Consider the following 20,840-nt stretch of genomic DNA (forward strand, 5'->3'; position numbering starts at 1 on the left):
AGGAGAATATCTACAAGCAAAGTGACAATTCTAGGTTATGGTCTTTTAACCACAGATGCAGAGACTTTGATATGTGCATTGAATAATCAGAATTTCAAAGTTGTTATAGTGGATGAATCACACTACATGAAGTCCAGGAATGCAACCCGCAGCAAGATTTTACTGCCAATAGTACAGACAGCCAAACGAGCCATTCTTCTTACAGGAACTCCAGCCTTGGGAAGGCCTGAAGAGGTATTAGAATCCTTATACTTTGGCTTTAAAAATATATATCATTCACCTATTTTGCAGTGTTTAATTTTAAATTAGTTGCTTCAAATGCTAGAAGAATACTTTGGGAACTTCTAGATGGCTATTAATGATTAAATACATCTTTTACTATGACTGTCTTCTCTATTTATATGTGAACCTTTCCTGTGCTTGCACATGTATATAAAAAAAATAGTTTTTACTTTTGGCATAAGGTTTTCATATTTAGTGTAAAGTTGTAATAGTCACCACATTTATTGTGGTTCTGATATGGTTTTAATCTTCACTTATCCAGTTTGTTGTTTTACATTTTAAGCTCCTTGGGATTGGATTTTAATCTATTTTATATCTTTTGTATTGCATTACAGAACTTCTTTCTATTTCTCTTTTACTTCAAAATCCATGGTTGGAAAGATAGAGAGAAACTAGTACTTATGTTCAGATCAGATAGGGTAATTACTTAGAATGGAGGAATAAGGTATTTGTTTGATACCCCATTTAGCCTTACTATTCTTAGAGCCAAGTAGAGCATGGAGTAATTAAAAAAGAAATGATGGATGAAATTCTTATGAGTCTGTAAGGGTCACTGTAACCTAGAGAAGTCCTTTCTATTAATGAACACTGAGTCATAGAAAACAATGTGCTTTTTGTCTTGTAGTTGTAAGAATTAAAGGCAATACTAGTTTGAAAGTATCTTGCTGTGTGTCCTGGCACATGGTAAGCACTTAACATAAGTAGCAATTGTTATCTGATTAGTGAGCCAAGACTGGGAGATAGCTATTGGTAAGGTGTATTATGTTAATTGATTTCAGATGTTAAACCAACCTTGCCTTCCATGATAAATCTCACTTGACTGTGTTATCATCCTTTTATTTGTTGCTGGATTCAGTTTGCTTTATTTTGTTAATGATTTTTGTGTGTTTATTCAGAAGAGATACTGATCTATAGTTTTCCTGTTATATCTTTAGTTTTGTTATCAAAGCAATACTGGTTTCATTGAATGAGTTGGGAAGTATTCTCTCCTTTTCTGTTTTTTAGAGGAGTTTATGAAACGTTGGTATTTGTTTGTAAATATTTGGTAGAGTTTAGCGGTGAAGCCATCTGAGCTTGAGTTTTCCTTTGTGGGTATTTTTTAAATTAATGATTCATTCTATTCACTGAATATATGTCTGTTTAGATTGTGTATTTCTTCTTGAGTCAGTTTGATACTTTTTGTCTTTCTAGGCATTTTTGCATTTTATCTAAGTAATCTAACTTATTAGTATACATTTGTTCATGGTATTCCCTTTCTTCCTTATGAGGTTGGTAGTAATGTCCCCTCTTTTATTTTGGATTTTAGTAACTTGAGTCTTCTCTCTCTTTTTTTAATTTGGGTAGTCTAGCTAAAATTTTATCAATATCTCAATCTTTCCAAAAACCAGTATTTGGTTTCATTAATTTTTTTTCTGTTGTTTTTCCATTCTCTATCTTGTTTATTTCCATTCTAGTCTTTATTATATATTCCTGCTGTTTTCTGTTTAGTTTACTCTTTCTTTCCCAATGTCTTAAGGTAGAAAATTAGGTTATTGATTTGAGATTGTTCTTCTTTTTTAACGTAGACATATACTGCTATAAATTTTACTCCTTGGAAAACTTGTTGTCAATTACTTAGAAAGTTAAAACCAGAGTTACCATGAGACCTAGCAATTCCATTTTCAAGTATATACACAAGAAAACTGAAAACATATATTCATAAAAAATTATATAGATACAGATGTTCATAGTAGCATTATTTGTAATATCCAGAAAGTAGTAAGAAGCCAGTGTCCATAACTGATGAATGGATAATGAAAATGCAGCCATAAAAAGGATGAAGTACTGATACATTCTACAACATGGGTGAGCCTTGAAAGCACTATGCTAAGTGAACAAAGTCAGACACAGAGGCTACATACTGTATGATTCTATTTATGTGAAATATCAAGAAAGGCAAATTAATGGAAATAGGAATCAGATTGGTGATTGCCAGGATTAGGGAGAGGGAGAATAGGAAATGACTAGTAATGGGTATGGGCTTCCTTTCTATAGTGATAAAAATATTACAGAATTAGATAGTGGTCATTGAGGCATTTTGTGAATATATGAAGAGCCAGTGAATTATACACTGTAAAAGTATGAACAATAAAAGTGATATATAAATTATTTCTCAATGAAGCTGCCAATTTTAAAAAACATACTAAAATAACAGACATTACTATGTGTAGCCTATCAGTTATAAAAATGAAAGATGTCATATTACTGATGAGAATATAAATTGGGACCTGCATTTTACAGTGTAACACAGTAACATCCATCAAACTTTAAAAAACACGTACCTTAAACCCACCTATTTCATTTCTAAAAATATATTCTACAGCCTCATCTAATGGAGATGCAGATTGGTGGGTAGGTGGATGGTTGGGTAGATGGATTGGATAGATAGGTAAGTAAATAGATAAATTATTGATAGATGTTGTAGATACATATACCTATACCTGCATATGTTTATATATGCACACATACACATACATAGACTTACATGTATGTTATTAACTTTTATAACTGTATAAAAGCTAGAAACAGCCTATATGTCCATGATCAGGAGACTGTTTAAATATTTTACAGTACTTCCACGTAGGAATGAGTGCCATGGGCCTTTAAACAATGCTTTATTATGGTAATACTTTGCTTAATTAATTTTTAAAACTAAGTACAAATAGATGTATATGTACTTTGATAAAGTCTAAGACATGTTTTAGGGAACAAAATTCTAGTTGTATATGTATAATATGATGATCTTCATGTGAAGAAAAGAGAATATACAGTAAAACCTTGGTTTGCCAGCATAATTCATTCCAGAAACATGTTTGTAATCCAAAGCACTTGTATTTCAAAGTGAGTTTCCCCATAAGAAATAATGGAAATTCAGATGATACATTCCAAGACACAAGAATATTCATATAAATATGATTACAATAATGTAATATAACAAAATAATTTTAAAATACAAAATATAAAGAAAAATAAACAAATGAACTTGCATTTACCTTTGAAAACCTTCGTGGCTGGTGTGAGGGAGACAAGAGACGAGGGTTATTGTGTAGGATGACTTTCACTATTACTGATGGATGTTGACTACAGTACAGTGTTAGTAAACTCTTGTCATATACTGTATTTAATATAACTGGCAAGAAGGCAGCAGAGAAAAGGGTCTGTATCTGCAGGCAGTATGACCTAGAATGAAGCAAAGGATTCCTAAGCTTACTCTTGTATGGAAAAGCAAAGGACTGTCCATAGGTGCTTTGAAGTGACAAAAAATATACTAGCGCCTTCCAGTGTTCTGAAAAATCGTTGATTTCTGCCAAACACCATGGCCTGAGACCAAGCATCCTAGCATGGGAGACGATCACCCACAATCTCTCAGGGAGAGAGAGTGAGAAGAACCATTGGCTCAGTTGTGATCATGTGATGTTCAGCATCATATACTATTGGTATTGCAAGAAATTGCTCATTTATCAAGTTAAAATTTATTAGAAATATTTGCTCATCTTGCAGAACACTCGCAGAACAAGTTACTCACAATCAAGGTTTTATTGTATACATATCCTTATGTAGGCATACAAAATATATAAATGTACGTTAGAGAAAAGGATAGCAGTTATCCCTGAAGAATAGGATGGCAGAGATGGGTGGATGAAGGGGGAGGAGGAGGCTTGAGAAAGAAGAGGTAGATTTTCTCTTTTCTTTTTTTTATTATTTTGTTAACTGGATTTATCATAGTAATAATATTTACTTCAAAATGTTGCAACATATTGAGAGCACTTGTGTTGTTACAGCTTTTCATGCAGATTGAAGCTCTCTTTCCACAAAAATTTGGAACATGGACCGAGTATGCCAAAAGATACTGTAATGCCCATGTGAGGTATGAAAAACTACTTCCTATTAATTTTAATCCTCATATACTTACTGTGAACATTAAGGTTTCATTAGTCATTCTTTATTCCAGTGTTTTTCGAACTTTTGTGGTTATGGAATAATTTCTTCAAGTAAAATCTTGTGTGGAAGACCTATATATAAAATAAATAAAAGAAGTAGGTAATGACAGTTTTTCTTTATTCTAATTTACCTCCCATTTATTTTATTTTTGAAATTATTTATTTGTATTGACTGGATAAGTGTATACAGTCTACAAAAGTGAAAAGTAAGTTCCTATTCCACTCACGCCCCAGCCAACCATTTCTGTTCCCAGGTAACCACTGTTGGCGATTTATTGTGTATCCTTCTGGAGATACTCCATGCATTAAAAAGTACATATGATTGGGGCGCCTGGGTGGCTCAGTCGGTTAAGTGTCCGACTTCGGCTCAGGTCATGATCTCGTGGTTCGCAAATTCAAGCCCCGCATCGGGCTCTGTGCTGACAGCTCGGAGCCTGGAGCCTGCTCCCGATTCTGTGTCTCCCTCTCACTCTGACCTTCCCCCCACTCATGCTCTGTCTCTCTCTGTCTCAAAAATAAATAAACGTTAAAAAAAAAAAAGTACATATGATTCTGTATGTATAATATCGTTTCATGTCATTTATATGCATATATATAAATATATAAGTATATATATAAATATATGAGTATGTATATAAATATATAGTTGTATAATGTACACATTGTGTGCTGTTTGCTGTTTTCACCTAGTATGTGTTAGAGAGCTTTCTATATGAGTTCTTAAAAGGGCTTTGACATTCTTTTTGCTCTCTTTTGTTTTTAGTTTATTTTTTTAGTTTATTTATTTTTGAGAGAGAGAGACAGAACACGAGTTGGGGAGGGGCAGAGAGGGGACACAAAATCCAAAGCAGGCTCCAGGCTCTGAGGTGTCAGCACAGAGGCCGATGCAGAGCTTGAAGCCACGTGACATGAGATCATGACCTGAGCTGAAGTCTGACGCTTAAGCAACTGAGCCACCCAGGTGCCCCTCTTTTTGTTAAATGCACTATAATTTATTTAGTCTACCATTAATAGTCCTTTGTGGTAAATAGATGTTGGGTCCAATACAGCAGTGAATACCCTTGCACATTTTGAGAGGCAAAGAGCCTCTCTTTGTATTGGCAAAGAGGATGCAAAACTAGAACTGGGCCACCTGTCTTTTATATTCCTATCCAGTACTTACCATGTTTCATTTTACAAAAGTAACTTTACCTCCCCGTACCTTAGCATCTTTAGCTCTAAAAAGAGAAAATAATTATTCCTGGCTCAAAGAGTTATTAGGAGACTTACATTAGCTAATATTTATAAGGCTTGAACAGTGAGTGGCATGTAGTGAGTACTCAATAATTATAAGCTATTTTAATATTTCATGTCACACACATAGCAGTAAGTCTGCAAGATAAATTTATAGAGGAGGAGTTCCTGGTACAATGTATTTGTATATTTTTTAGATTTTTTCAAACTATGCTCCACCATAGTATACCAATTTATATTCCCACCAGCAGTAAGATTGTCTATTTCCCCACACCTTGCCACCATGTTCAAATAGAAATTATTTCATTTTGCTGATGAAATGTGACGGTAGTTGTTACACACATTTGTCTTCTCATGTTACTAAATGCAATTGAGCATTTTTTCATACATGTAAGAGTCATTTGTACTTTTTTCCTTTTTGTTGTGTTTATGTTCTTTACCTTTTATTCTACTAAACTTACTGGCTGTTTTTTTTCTTACTGATATACTGGAAATCTTATATATTATAGAAATTGGCTCTTTGTGATATGAGTCCCTTAGTCCCGTACATTTTTTCTGTGTGTGTGTGTGTGTGTGTGTGTGTGTGTGTGTTTTCCTTTATCCTTCTACAAGTTTTTTAAATAACCCTGTGTAGTCATGGTGTTCTGGTGCTTTTTAAAGGACTGTAGAGAACAGAGATAGAAAGAGCCCTTCCAAACTGTATGAAGTCAGATGAACACTGATACCGTCACACAGTATCATACACACACACACACACACACACACACACACACATACATACACACACACACACAGACCTATTTTTACTTAAGATTGTAAATGTAGGAATCTTCAATATTAGTATAAACCAGAAACTTCTTAAAATACCTAGTATGTTAGCCATATGCAAATGGGATTCATATCAGCAAGTATAGTTTAATATTAGAAAATGTATTAATATAGTCATGTTAATAATGAAAAGGAAAAACTTCATTATATCATCTCCATTTATGCTGAGATGTAACTTGATAAAATTCAGTATACATCATTGATTATAATAATTAATTTTTAATTATTGAAGTATAGTTGACATACAATGATATATTAATTTTAGTTGTACAGCATAGTAATTTAACAATTCTGTACAGTGTTCACCACAAGAGGTGTAGTCACCATCTGTCACCATACAATATTATTATGTTATTGACTATATTCCCTGTACTGTACTTTTCATCTCCATATTTTATTCTGTAACTGGAATATTGTACTTCTTTTTTTTTTTATTTTTTTTTTATTAAAACTTTTTTTTTAACGTTTATTTATTTTTGAGACAGAGAGAGACAGAGCATGAACGGGGGAGGGTCAGAGAGAGGGAGACACAGAATGTGAAACAGGCTCCAGGCTCTGAGCTGTCAGCACAGAGCCCGACGCAGGGCTCGAACTCACAGACCGCGAGATCATGACCTGAGCCGAAGTCGGCCGCCCAATGGCCGCCCAACCGACTGAGCCACCCAGGCGCCCCTGGAATATTGTACTTCTTAATCCCCTTCACTTATTTCACCCAGATCCCCACCCACTCCCCCTCTGGCAACTACTGGTCTATTCCCTGTATTTAAGAACTTGCTTTGTCTGTTTGTTTGTTCATTTGTTTTGTTTTTTAGGTTCCACATATAAGTTAAACCATATGGCATTTGTCTTTGTCTGTCTGACTTATTTCACTAAGCATAATACCCTTTAGGTTCATCCATGTTGCCATAAATGCCAAAATAGCGTTCCTTTTTATGACTGATGATGATTTTTTTTGTGTTTATATACCACATCTTCTTTATCCTTTCATCTATCAGTGGACACTTGGGTTGCTTCCAATTTGGCTATTGTAAATAATGCTACTATAAACATAGGGATACATATATCTTCTGAATTAGTGTTTTTGTTTTCTTTGGGTAAATACCCAGTAGTGGAATTACTGGATCATATAGTATTTCTCTTGTTAATTTTTTTAGGAACCTCCATATTGTTTTCCATAGTGATTGCACTATTTTACATTCCCAGTCACAGTGCACAAGGGATTCCTTTTTTCCACATCCTCGCCAACACTTATCTTTTGCTACTAGCCATTCTGATTGGGTTATATTTAGAGGAAGCTGTAAATACAAATAGGATTTGGAGAATCATATCATTTGGAGAATCATACAAATAGGATTTGGAGAATTGCATTTCCCTGATGATTAGCAGTGTTAATTGAGCATCTTTTCATCTGTCTATTGGCCATCTGTATGTCTTCTTTGGGAAAATGTCTATTCAGATCCTCCACCCATTTTTTAATCAGATTGTTTGCTTTTCCAGTGTTGAGTTTTTTAAGTCCTTTCTATGTCTTGTATATTAACTCCTTATCAGATATATCATTTGCAAATATCTTTCTCTGTTCATAGGTTGCTTTTTTGTTTTGTTAATGGTTTCCTTTGCTTTCCAAAAGGTTTTTATTTTGGTGTAGTCTGAATGGTTCATTTTTGCTTTTTTTCCCCTTGCCCTTAGGAGTCACATCCATGAATACGTTGCTAAGGGTGATGTCTCAGAGATTACTGTTTATGTTTCTTCTAGGAGTTGTATGGTTTCAGGTCTCACATTTAGGTCTTTAATCCATTTTGATTTTATTTTTGTATATTGTATAAGGAAGTGGTCCAGTTTCTTTCTTTTTTTTTGCTTGTAGCTGTCCAGTTTTCACAATACCATTTATTGAAAAGACTGTCTTTAGCCTTATCATATATTCTTGCCCCCTTTGTTGTAAACTAATTCACTGTATAAGTGTGGGTTTATTTCTGAGCTCTCTACTCTGTTCCGTTAATCTAAGTGTCTATTTTTGTGCCACTGCCATACTCTTTGAATACTATATCTTTGTACTGTATCTTGAAATTTGGTATTTGAACCAAATTTGAAATTTGGTTCTTTTTTCTCCAGACTCCTTTGGCTATTTGAGGTCCTTTGTGGTTCCATATGAATTTCAAGATTATTCTAGTCCTGTGACTAGAACATGTCATCATGTCTTTCTATACGTAAATAATAATAAATAATTTTAAGATATAATGCCAAATAGACATGATGCTACATATTGTTAGGAAGCTCTTAGTCACAATTATTGCAGACTATAAATGCCAAAAGTTTGCTTACATAAAACAAACATATTAATTGGATTTATCTTTAGGGGACTAAGAAATCCTAGAGTCAGAGAATTTCATCTTTTCTGATTAGGATTTGTCATATGAGAACCGAAGTGTATAACTGTCCCTTTCTTGATTATCAATATATATGCTGTTGCAAAGAAAAAATGACATTTTGGAAATGCTTTATGATTGGGGAGATTTTGTTCTATTTCCTATTTACTAGAGAAAGCCACTTCAAGATTATTACTATGCTTTTCAAAAGACATTTTCTTCCAGATTCCATTTCAAAAATTTTATGTTATTCCTTTACTTCTTTACCTTGAAACCAGTATGGTATCATAAACTATGATTCAGATCAAGGCATTTCCTGGCATTTTAAGTTAGTTTGGAATGTTAAATTTTGTCCATAATGTTTCGATTTCATAAAGATGTCATTTTCACACTATAATTGTGCAGAAAGCACATTATGGTTAGATATTCAGTTCTAGACCCATATTTTATATTTGAAATATCATGGCTGTATTCAAATTAAGTTAAATGAAGCTTGAGCAAAAATACAACTTAATCTTGATAAAGTTTATTAGATACATATGAGATCACAAACAGAAGTATACTAATGCAAATGTGGTTTGGAGATGAGAAGTCTAGCTACCTGGTTTGACTTGAGAGGCACAGAGAAAGTATTACTCAACCAGAACATCCCATATGCACAATCTCTTACATCATTCACTGTACTGCATTATAGTTAGGGGAAGCTATAAATACAAATATGATTTGGATAGGCAGCACATTCAGTCATCAACCATTAGCACATTAGAGCTAGGAAAGACTTTAACAGATCACCCAGTCACGCTCTGTCACTTTCTAGGCACCTGGCAACATTAAATGGCTTGCGCTGTATCTGACTTCATCTTGCTTTTTTTTTTTTTCACTTTTCCTGGCAGTAAGAAAGCCCTCAGAAATGGCAACTTTAATAAATGTTCTTTTACACAGAAAAAGGGGACACATATATAATCCAGCGAAGCATTCTGTTATCGGCAGCCACCTTCAAAAGGCACACTATGGGAAGACAAATTTGTCCTCCCTGATATCATGCTTAAAGGTTAAGAATATCTCAGCATATTTTTATGAAAATCTATCAAATTTTCTAAACTTTCATTACTGCTGATATTTTCTGCCATTTCTACCTCTTAGGAGAAATAGTTGTCTAAATTTTTATGAGAGAGAAAATGCTGGATGTCAATACATATTAAAGGTATTTGTAGCCATTTTCCACAAGTGTTAATTAATAGGTCTTGCCAGCTTCAAGAAATGTCTCTTATGGAATTGCACTGTATTTTGTCCTCAGCACTGTCACATTTAATGTTCTTATCTATGAGCTAAATAGAGGTCAGGTCTATTCCATTTGCAAATGGCTAAAATATGAGAAAAATGGTGAATATACTGGATGGCAGAGATAAGTTTGAAAAATAATTAGATAAAAATTAATAGGACAAATTTTGCACTTTTGCTTAGAAAGTCTGCTTTGTGTGGAAGGGATTTGAGAAATCCTCACCTATTATCACTAGTTTAGTTCAAAAAGACTTCTGGTTTTGAATAAACATAGGCTAAGCTGAAGCCACCGGTCTGTCATAACTGGTAAAAATAAGGTAATACTGAGACATACTATTCAGATTAACATTCCGGGTAAGGGATGGTTCTACTCCACTCATTGATTAGACTATATCTGGAGTGGGTTTAATTTTGAATTAACCCATTCATTCAAAAAATATTTATAGGGTATCTGTTATTTGCAATGCTATGTGTTAGGCATCAGATATGCATTACAGAACAACACCTACATGGTTCCAACCTTCACTGAGGTCTCAAGTCAAACAAACACTAACCAGATAATAACAGTTGTGGTGAGTGTCATAAAAGGGAAGTAAAGGATATTATGGCAGAGTTTAACAGAGTGAACATTCACGTCACAAAGGACAGAAAGGGCATCCTGTGAGTAAGTGATATTATTTGCATTCCAGGAAGAGAAATTTTATGTGCTAAGTCTGAGAGCAAAAGAGACTACTAAGCCTTTGAGGAACTAAAAGTAGGCCAGGTCATATGAATATTTTTAAGCTAATAAAACAGAGTCTCAAGACAAAATGGAGTTAGTTATGGGTGTATTATATGGGGTCTTCTTCATCAGAATAGTAGTAAGAAGGCACTGCAAGGTGTTTTATGTTTTTTATTTGTTAGTATTGCAAGAGTTTTTTTATTACAGTGAAATATACATGAGAAAATTTACCATTTTAACCATTTTTAAGTTTATAGTTCGGTTATATTAAGTACATTCATGTTGTGTGAACATCACCACCATCTATCTCCAGAACTCACTCATCATCCCAAACATTAAACAATAACTCCCCATTCCCTCTGCCTGCTAGCCTCCTCAGTGTGGGGTTTTAAAGCATGAAAGGCACATGCATGACTAGATGTACAAGTCTGGTTTGTACATCACTTTAAGACCACACTTTCACATTGTTCAAACTTCTAAATCTATATAAGAGTGTGTATTTTGAAAAATATTTTCACTCACTTTTTTCTGGAAACTATACGTTGTTTTTAATTTTTTCACAGAAATTGTGTGCATTTTCAAGCAAATTCATATTTTTTAAGTTTATTTATTTTGAGGGGGGGAGGAGCAGAGAGAGAGAGAACTCTAAGCAGGCTCTGCACTGTCAGCACAGAGCCTGATGTGGGGCTTGAACCCACAAACCTCAAGATTATAACCTGAGCTGAAGTCAAATGCTCAACCGACTGAACCACCCAGGCATCCAACAGATACATATTTTTTACACAGATGCTACACAGTGTAAACATCTGCATTGTTTTTTATTCTGTCCTTATGGACCTGAGCAGAGGTTCACTTATTTGTTCTTTTTTTTTTTTTGTATGTATAAATAACTTCATCCTTTTTTATGGCTACATGGTATTATTGAGAATATCTATGTTTTTTAGGGTGGCAAGAAGATGATGAGTTTAATTTTTTTTGGAAATGGGAAAGACAGTTATGTGCTTAGAGAAATGGAAAAATAGAGGGGCGAATGTTTGATGGATGTCTACACAGTGTGAGATATTGCTGAAAGGGGAGTGAGATAATGAGATTAGTGTGGCATAATTGACTGCAGCACACTGAGTATCCATTTGAGAACAGCAATTTTAGATTTGTTGTGGAACTGGTATTCTGGCAAAGGTACAATTTCCCCAGCAACACCTAGTAGTGTGGGTACAGTCTTAGAAAAGTCTTTTGGTTGGATCTATCCAAGATTTTTTTTTTTTTAACCAGCTTGTGACAGGTGGACTGTGGGACAAGGAAATTATGTGATGTTAATAAGAGCAAAGTTGATGTATGGACTGGGAAATCCATGCAAGGTGAGGAAAGGCATGAAGACAGGAAGGATGTTGTGGATATAGTGAAAGTAGTGTGGTCAATTGACGGAAAGGTCCTGATGTGATAGTGAAGATACAGTGAGTATAAGTGAACAACTGGACCAGAAAGTGGGGCATTACAGAGTGGAATGTCTGAATTTACCAGGTAGAACTGGAATGGTTGGAGTAGAGTTTTAGAAAGGTCATTGGAGATAAGGAGCATGAGGAACTGAGAGGGGACTAAAAGTTATATTATAGGAAGTATGTTAACAAATGAAAACATAGCTGGGAAAGGGTGACCAGAATAGTGAGAGTATTTCATATTCATCTCTACAAATGCCTGTGTTATTGATTGCCTACTATATTTAAGACATTATTTCAGACCTGCCGGCAATACAAAGATGAACAAGACATAGTGCTTGATCTTATGAAGCCTATAGGAATTTGAAAAAGAGAAGGCTTAGGGGGAACAAGTCTTTAAATATTTAAAGATCTGTCATGTTTGAAAGGAATTAGACTTTTGTCTTTGTGGCCTCAGGGGGCAAAACTATTATCAAGAAATGAAACTTAATAGGGACGTAGATTTTGGCTTAATATGAGTAAGAACTTATAAAATATACATACATATATATGAAAAAAAAGTATAATACTATATAATAAACCCAGAAAGAAAAATGCTATAATCCAAGTATACTAACAAGTAAATTGTTTTCATTTTTCTCTATAGCCTACATGTAATACTGTCATCTGCTAATTTCAGTCAGCATCACTTTACCCCATGCTTTAATCTTGTCTTTTTAAGTTGTTTTATTTTCCTTTGTTTTTACTAATTTAAAGATCTTGTATTGCTTTGGAAAAATGATCATTGTAACAAATCAAACAAGAAAAAAAATTTATTTTATTTAAAAAAAAATTTTTTTTTAACCTTTATTTATTTTTGAGACAGAGAGAGACAGAGCATGAATGGGGGAGGGTCAGAGAGAGGGAGACACAGAATCTGAAACAGGCTCCAGGCTCTGAGCTGTCAGCACAGAGCCCGACGCGGGGCTTGAACTCACGGACCGCGAGATCATGACCTGAGCCGAACTCGGCCGCTTAACCGACTGAGCCACCCAGGCGCCCCAAGAAAAAAATTTTAAATAAGTAAAAATTAACTAAATTCTCACTATGTAGAAATAACCATTACTAAGTGTGTTTTGATAACTTTCTCTTTAGATAGCTTCTTTACTTAGGTCAATAAGAGGTCAGAGGTAGAGACAGAAGGAAAAAGAGTGAGAAATGGAGATGAATAGGTAGGCAGTTTTATTTAATTAGAGCTATATTATATATAGTCTTCTGTACTATGATTTTTTATTGAACATTATTGTTAGAATATCTCTCCAATCAGTAACTAAAATATGTCATTTTTATTAGGTGCATATTACGTTTTATATATAAGGCATATATTTTAGATATATTAGCTTTAATTCTTTCAACAGTTCTCTTAAGAATGATGATACTAAAATGATTCCATTTTATAGATGAGTAAACAGGTTTGGAAGAAGTCCCTTGTCCAAATCACAGAACTAAAAAGTAAAAGAGCAGTAATTTAAACACCTCTTGTCACCATTTTTCTTCCACTCTCTTTCCAGTGTTTGAATTATCTGGTAATTCACTATCTGTGTCTCTAGGATTCACCATGGACTAAATAAATTAAATATTGTTCTCTAAAAGATTAAGTAGTAGACTGCTTCTTTCTTGGTCAACTTTTTATATTATAATGATTTCCTTTTTTCAATCTTTTGTTTTTCAATAAAACCATCATAATTTGTATTCAAAGATTCCAACAGATCTGTCAACTTCCAAAATGTCATACAAGCACATAAAATATATATGTATGTATTTTTTTCATATTCCTGGAGGTCCCCTTTCCACAGACCTCTGTTTTACTTTAATTTCAACTGCTTTTTCTTTGGACATGGTGCACACCTGTCATCCATTCTGCTCTGTTGCATTCTCAAGTTCCTGATTCCCCAGCTTTTGTTTTTTCCTTATTTTCTGGTCTTCTTTTTAATATTTTATTATGGAAAAAATTCAATATGTACAAAAGTAGACAATAGTATAATGAATCCCCATGTACTCTTTATCAGCTTCAGTATTTACCAACTCATAGCCACTATTGTTCTAGCTATACAAGCATGCCTCATTTTATTGTGCTTTGCTTTTTTGTGCTTCACAGTATATTTTTTACAAATTGAAGATTTTGGGCAACCTATGTCATGTAAATGTATCAGTGCCATTTTTTACCAGCATTTGCTCACTTCATGTCTCTGTGTCACATTTTGGTAATTCCTACAATATTTCAAAATGTTTCATTATAATCATATTTGATTATGGTGATCTTGATGTTATATTGTCATTGTTTTGGGGGGCCACAAACCACACCATAGAAGATGACAAACTTAATTGATAAATACTCTGTGTGTTCTGACTATTCCACCAACCCGCTGTCTCCCCCACCTTTCTCTATCTCCTTGGGCCTCTATTTCCTGAAACACAACAACATTGAAACAAGGAAAATATCAACCCTACCATGGCCTCTAAATGTTCATGTGAAAGGAATTTACTGTTTTAGGGTGCTTGTTGCTGCTGAGGTTTTTTTGGTTTTATTTTATTTTTTGTTTTTAACTTTTCTTCTGTTTGCTGCATTGTATGTTTACTCTGAATTTCTTTTTCATTTTGTTTTCCTCTCTGTTGTTCATATTGGATGCTTTCTTCAGTGTCTGTCGATATTTGAAAGTCCATTCATATTTAAGATTGAAAATGTAAAAAGTTAGGGCACCCTGGGGGCTCAGTCAATTAAGATTCAGTCGACTCTTGATTTCAAGTCAGGTCATGATCTCAGGGTTTGTGAGTTTGAGCCCCACGTTGGGATCTGCACTGACAGCACAGAGGCTGCTTGGAATTTTCTCTTTCCGTCTTTCTGCCCCTCCCCCACTCATATACATGTGCACACACATGCTCCCTCTCTCAAAATAAATTAAAAAAAAAAAGAAAATGTAAAAAGTTGACTGGTTGATTAGAAGAGCTTTTTGACTAGAAAAGTATGAGCTTTTCACTGGGAAATCCCCAAATGTTAATATGTGGACATTAATATGTTGATATGTGTCTTTCTGTGACCTTTTAAACTTTTTTTTTTTTATTTTTTTTAACGTTTATTTATTTTTGAAAGACAGAGCGAAACAGGGCGTGAGTGTGGGAGGGGCAGAGAGAGAAGAAGACACAGAATCTGAAGCAGGCTCCAGACTCTGAGCTGTCAGCACAGAGGCTGATGTGGGGCTCAAACCCATAGACCGCGAGATCATGACCTGAGCTGAAGTCAGATGCTTAACCAACTGAGCCACCCAGGCACCCCATGACCTTTTAAACTTTTTAAGGGAAAAAGGTATCCTCCACTCTTCTGCTGTTTGTGGAGGTTTAAACTTAGCTACCATGTTTGTGTCATAAACAAGGGAAGCAGAATAATATTCTTAATCCTCAGTATGTAGACTTGATCTCAGCCTGTCTTGTTTTCATATGGCACCTCTCCCCACCTTCTATTATTGTTTTGTTTTGTTTTTTTAAAGGTTTGAACCCTGATTCAGTTTCTTTATATAATAAAACTATGGTCTTATGGGTTGGGATGAGAATGACTAGAGAATCTGGACATTTAAGCATTCCTTATACAGACTTTCAACCATTGTTCTGGTTTTAGCTACCATCTCATACTTCCACTCCTAAGGTATCTGATGCTTTTAATTGTGGACAGCCTTTTTTAAGTTGTTGGTATTTTGTGTTCTCAGTCTTGTTAGCATCTTCATCTCTTTTTCTACTTCTAGAATATGTTCACATTTTGACTGTTGTGGTTTGGGTTTTTTCGTTTTTTGTTTTTTGTTTTATTTTGTTTTGTTGGCATTATCTTTGCCCTGATGAGTTAGCGTATTCATATTGTTTTGTACTCATTTTGATTGAGGATAAATGTAGATGTTCACTCACCATGTTTTAACGAGAACGTACCCTCTACATACTTTCTCTTTTCCAAAAATTGTTTGAAATTCCTTACCCGTTACTTTTCTCTCATTCTCTTTGGTCGTGTTGTGTAATAGCTTAAATTCCTTTCTTCTCATGTTAGAAGGTTTTCCGTAGAAAGAATTGATAAATATAATTAATTTGCCAAGCTTAATTATATGTCCCTCCACAAGCTCCAGTTATTGCTTTAGTTTTTGCTTGCTCATGTAAATTTATTCTCAAGACTTGGGGAGTGGGGGCGCCTGTGTGGCTAAGTCGGTGAAGCAACCAACTGTTGATTTCAGCTCAGGTAATGGCCTCAGGTTTTGTGAGTTTGAGTCCCCACATTAGGCTTAGTGCTGACAGTGTGGACCCTGCTTGGGATTTTCTCTCTCTCTCCCTCTCTGCCCCTCCTTCCCCTCAAAAATAGATAAATCAACTTTGAATTTTTTTAAAAAGGTATGGAAAAAAAAAACTGTGGGATATTCATTATTCACTTCTTCATTAATTTATAAACTACTTGTTGTATGTCAGACATTATACTAGGTGCCAGGAATACAAACACATAGTCCTTGCCATCAAGCTTACACTTAGGATGGTGCTCCTGGGTGGCTCAGTCGGTTAAGCGTCTGACTTCAGCTCAGGTCATGATCTCGCGGTTTGTGAGTTCAAGCCCTGCATCGGGCTGTGTGCTGACAATTTGGAGCCTGGAGCCTGCTTTGGATTCTGTATCTCCCCCTCTCTCTGCCCTTCCCCTGCTCACACTCTGTCTCTCTCTGTCTCTCTCTCTCTCTCTCTCTCTCTTAAAAATAAAATTAAAATTAAAAAAAAGAAACTTACACTTAGGATATTCACAATTCTAACTCAGGGTTACATAAGAGCTGTGAAGTCATATTACAACTTTGAGATATTTCATGAAGTAATACATTTTCATAGATCTGGATAGATTTTTAATTTGCTCCCAAATGTATCCAAATAGCAAGAAAAATAGTTCTTGGATTCATATGTTGGCTTATCTCTATAACTGAGTTATAGGTGTACCTGGTTTAGGTGAATAGTTTGCCTCAGTTAATTCGGCTTCTTTTGGTCCTGACCACTATTTGATAATTCAAATACGTCTTAATATTTGCTCTGCTATAGAAACATAAGACATTATTTCCAACTCTGTGATTTTCTTATGCACATTTGAGCTTCTTTTCACTGAACTGGTTCCTAGTGCTTCAGAATCTGCTATTTTACAGAGCTCAAAGAACTCTACTAACAGGAGATGAGTATACTCCTGAGAAGCCATCTGTCTCATGCACATGGCTCACTGCATCTGAATTCTTATATTCCCTTAAATGAAACAGCAACTTCTTACTTTTTCCTACAGTTTGAAGTTTAGAGAACTCAGGTATCCAGTTACACTGATGAGCATGTATGGTCTTCCGAGCAGGATATTATGTCTCAGAACGCTGGGTTCCCAAAGTTTTTTTATATCAAAAGTCAGTTCATTGAATGGGAAACATCCCCATACCCAACTGTCTGACTGGATTGAAGAAATAAATTCTCCATATCTTCCTGAAGGATTTTCCATATCTTTCATCCCATCAACTGACTATGGTTAGGGTGGGAAAAAATTACAGTTTGATGATTCCTTTTATCTGCAGCTTGATTACTTACTTTGTAATATACATTCTGCTCTTTTTGTGATGATACCTTACTTGAGTCTCAGAGCAACATAATATTGCAGGATTTGTGGAACAAGTTTATGTTCTGTTTACCTGGTCTGTTATTCTTTACCATTTCTGTAATCTCTCATAGTCATTATCTCTTTATACTCTGAATATTTCCAGTTTTTTCAGTCTGTATTCCTATAATAGATCTTCCCCACTGTACTTTCTTTTTCTGGTGTGTTTACATTAGATTGGTTCCCCTTTGTAACCTGTATATTCTTGTTAGTTGACACAGCCAGGACTACACATTGGATTATGCTTATTGTGTATCATTATTTAATATAAGAATGGAGTTTTCTAAATTTCTCCCATTTCTATCATTTGTCAAAGTTGTTTGTTGTTAAGTGCTCATATATTGTAGTGGAAAAGCAAAATGCTAGAACCATCTTTATAAAAACAGTTTGGCTATTTTTTAAATAAAGTTAAACATATAAAAACTACAAAATATTAAAGAAGGAATAAAAGAAAGATCCAAATAAGTGAAGTAGAATACCATGTTCATGGACTAGAAGAGCCACATTTTTGAAATGACCATTCTTCTCAAACTGTTGTATTGATTCAATGCAAATAATACAATTTCCAGAAGGATTTTTCTAGAAATTTGCATTTTAAATGTAAAATCCATATGCAAAGGCAAAGGATAGCTAACACATCTTTGAAAAAGAAAGAAGTTGGGAAATTCACACTAGTTTTGTGTATAGTCATCAACAAAGTGGAGGCATGTAGGTCAGTGGAATAGGACAGAAAATCTAGAAGTAGAGCCTCACATATATGGCAAATTGATTTGAACAATTTCTTTGTATGTTTGATTCACATATGTTCGTATTTCATTCTTTACATAATCCTTTGTAAAAGGTGTAATTTTCCCATTTTACAGACGGGAATAGTAAGGATTAAAATATTAAGCAATGGGTCCGACATTATGTAACTAAAAGGTGCCTAACTCAGAATTCAAACGTTGGTCATCTGACTTCTATCCCAGGATCTTTTTACTATGCGATGCATCCTACCTCCAACCAGGACTGTGATTCCAGTGTTGGTGCCTCTACTTCATCTCCTTTTTCCTGCTGTTTTTCATTTTCTCCTTTTTTTCCCCACTGTCACTCCTTTTTACAGCCTTAACCTTTCCCTTAGTTGACTGATAATTTGAACTCTTCTATACTATGTCTGTTGAGCCCTGTTTGCAAAGACAGAACATTTTTTCTAGATATTGAAAACCACCAACTGCCTCATGAGAGTCATCCACATTGTCTCAGATTGTCCTTTGTGTGGTTACCTGGGTCCCAGTTTGCATTTATGGTCCGATTTATTGGAATTAAGTTGTCTTAAGAGTAAGCTCTAAGGAGAGGAGATTTTCTCTTCAATACCTCATAAGCTTTTTCTTGGGAGATACACAATGTTTTCTTTATGTAGCATCTTTTTGGAACTTGTGAAAAAAGAGATGGTGAACTGAAGGTTGCACATTAAATCTTACTTTCTGGTATTCCTTAAATTCTACTGCCAGATTTTGTTAAATTTGTTTCTTTCCTCTAATTGTTTCCTTCTAGGCCTTTTAAAATTTTTTCTAGGATTGGTCATCCATGTTAGGATTTATATTGTGAGGTTAACCTTAACATCTACTTCAGGGCAGATGTCAGGGTCTGGTCAGGATGCATGGAGTCTCAAGGATCAGACTCCTCTCTGGGCCCTTAACCCTTTGTCATTAATTTTCTTTCCTGGTGCTTCTTAGCCTTGCCAGAAATTCCAGTTTTGTCCTCAGTGCTCAGGAATAGCCACATCAAAGAATTGTGTAGGGCAAGGTATGGGGAAAGGGAGTTTCCATGCCCTCTCTAATCACTCCACTCTCCCCCAAATGTCCCATATGTTCACCAGTCAGGGGTCTGTGTAGTCAACTGATTTTTTAGAAAGATGCAAAGCACTTCTGTGTACAAAGGTGTCTTTTCACCAAATGTTCCTGGAACAATTAGATATCCTTATGCAAAAACAGACGGGGCGGGGGGTGGGGGGAAGCAAAAACAGCAGCTCAATTCATATCTCTCACTGTGTGTAAAACTTAACTAAAAATGGATTGTAGAAGATTCTGGGAAAATGGCTGAGTAGGAATCATCAGGAATCTGTCTTCCCACCGAGACATTAATTGGCACTCACAGAATCTGTCCAATGTCATAATTTTGTAACTGAATTATATTGAAGACTTGCAACTTCCACAGGAAGTTGGACAGTAAATTGTGGTAAAAATTTTGATGAAAATTTACTGGACAGTAAATTTTGGTTAATTTCAGTCAGTTGCAACTGTTACCAAAGTAACAGCTACCATCTTCTGCCTCCAGCCCCATGGCAGACAGCTTCATACGTGCTCCTGGAACAAGTTGTACATGACTTGTGGCTAAGCAAAAAGAACCCTTTTCTCCACATATCAAAGACCTCTTCTCTGGGGGCACCTGGATGTCTGAGTCGGTTATGCATCCAACTCTTGATTTCGTCTCAGGTCATGATCTCACAGTTCACAGATTTAGGCCCTGCATCTGGTTCTGTGCTGACAGTATAGAGCCTGCTTGGGATTCTCTCTCTTCCTCTCTCTTGGCACCTCCCCCATTCTTGCTCTCTCAAAATAAACTTAAAAAAAAAAAATCTCTGATAACTGATTGGTACTTTTCATCATAGAGGTACAGATGAAGTGGGGTCATCCATTGTTGTTGCACCTATTCCCCGTTGCATTCTCCTCCCCCGCCTTTTGACTGAAGCAACTTCTATAGGATTTAAGGGGCTGATGCCATACCCCTAATATTTCATTTTTTTTCCCCATTTGGGAACCAGACATTTAGGACTAAGACATCCAGACACAACTGCATAAATTTTAAAGTGACTGTGCATGCCCAGGAAAAGACACAGGCTCAGAAGAGAACTGAGAAGACCTCAGGTTTATACCTCAGGCTTACCCTTAGCACAGAGACAGCTTACAAAAGTTAAAAAATAAATGAATAAATGATCAAAAAGAATAACAACAACAACAAAAACGAGTAAAACATGGAGGAGGGGGAGAGTCTGACTTATAA

General features: G+C 35.2%; 1 protein-coding gene across 4 annotated transcripts in view; it reads left to right on the forward strand.

The window, feature by feature from the left end:
* Positions 1-20,840, forward strand: part of ZRANB3 (zinc finger RANBP2-type containing 3) — a 303,348-nt gene that overhangs the window by 186,273 nt on the left and 96,235 nt on the right. For all 4 annotated transcript variants that reach the window (XM_053909315.1, XM_053909305.1, XM_053909304.1 and 1 more), the window contains 2 exons: positions 3-234; positions 4,104-4,189. In XM_053909315.1, the coding sequence (XP_053765290.1) occupies positions 3-234; positions 4,104-4,189 (318 nt within the window). The remainder of the gene's footprint in view (positions 1-2; positions 235-4,103; positions 4,190-20,840) is intronic.

Source organism: Panthera pardus, unplaced genomic scaffold (assembly GCF_024362965.1).
Source record: "Panthera pardus isolate Hobbes unplaced genomic scaffold, ASM2436296v1 HiC_scaffold_10, whole genome shotgun sequence".
Taxonomy (NCBI): domain Eukaryota; kingdom Metazoa; phylum Chordata; class Mammalia; order Carnivora; family Felidae; genus Panthera; species Panthera pardus.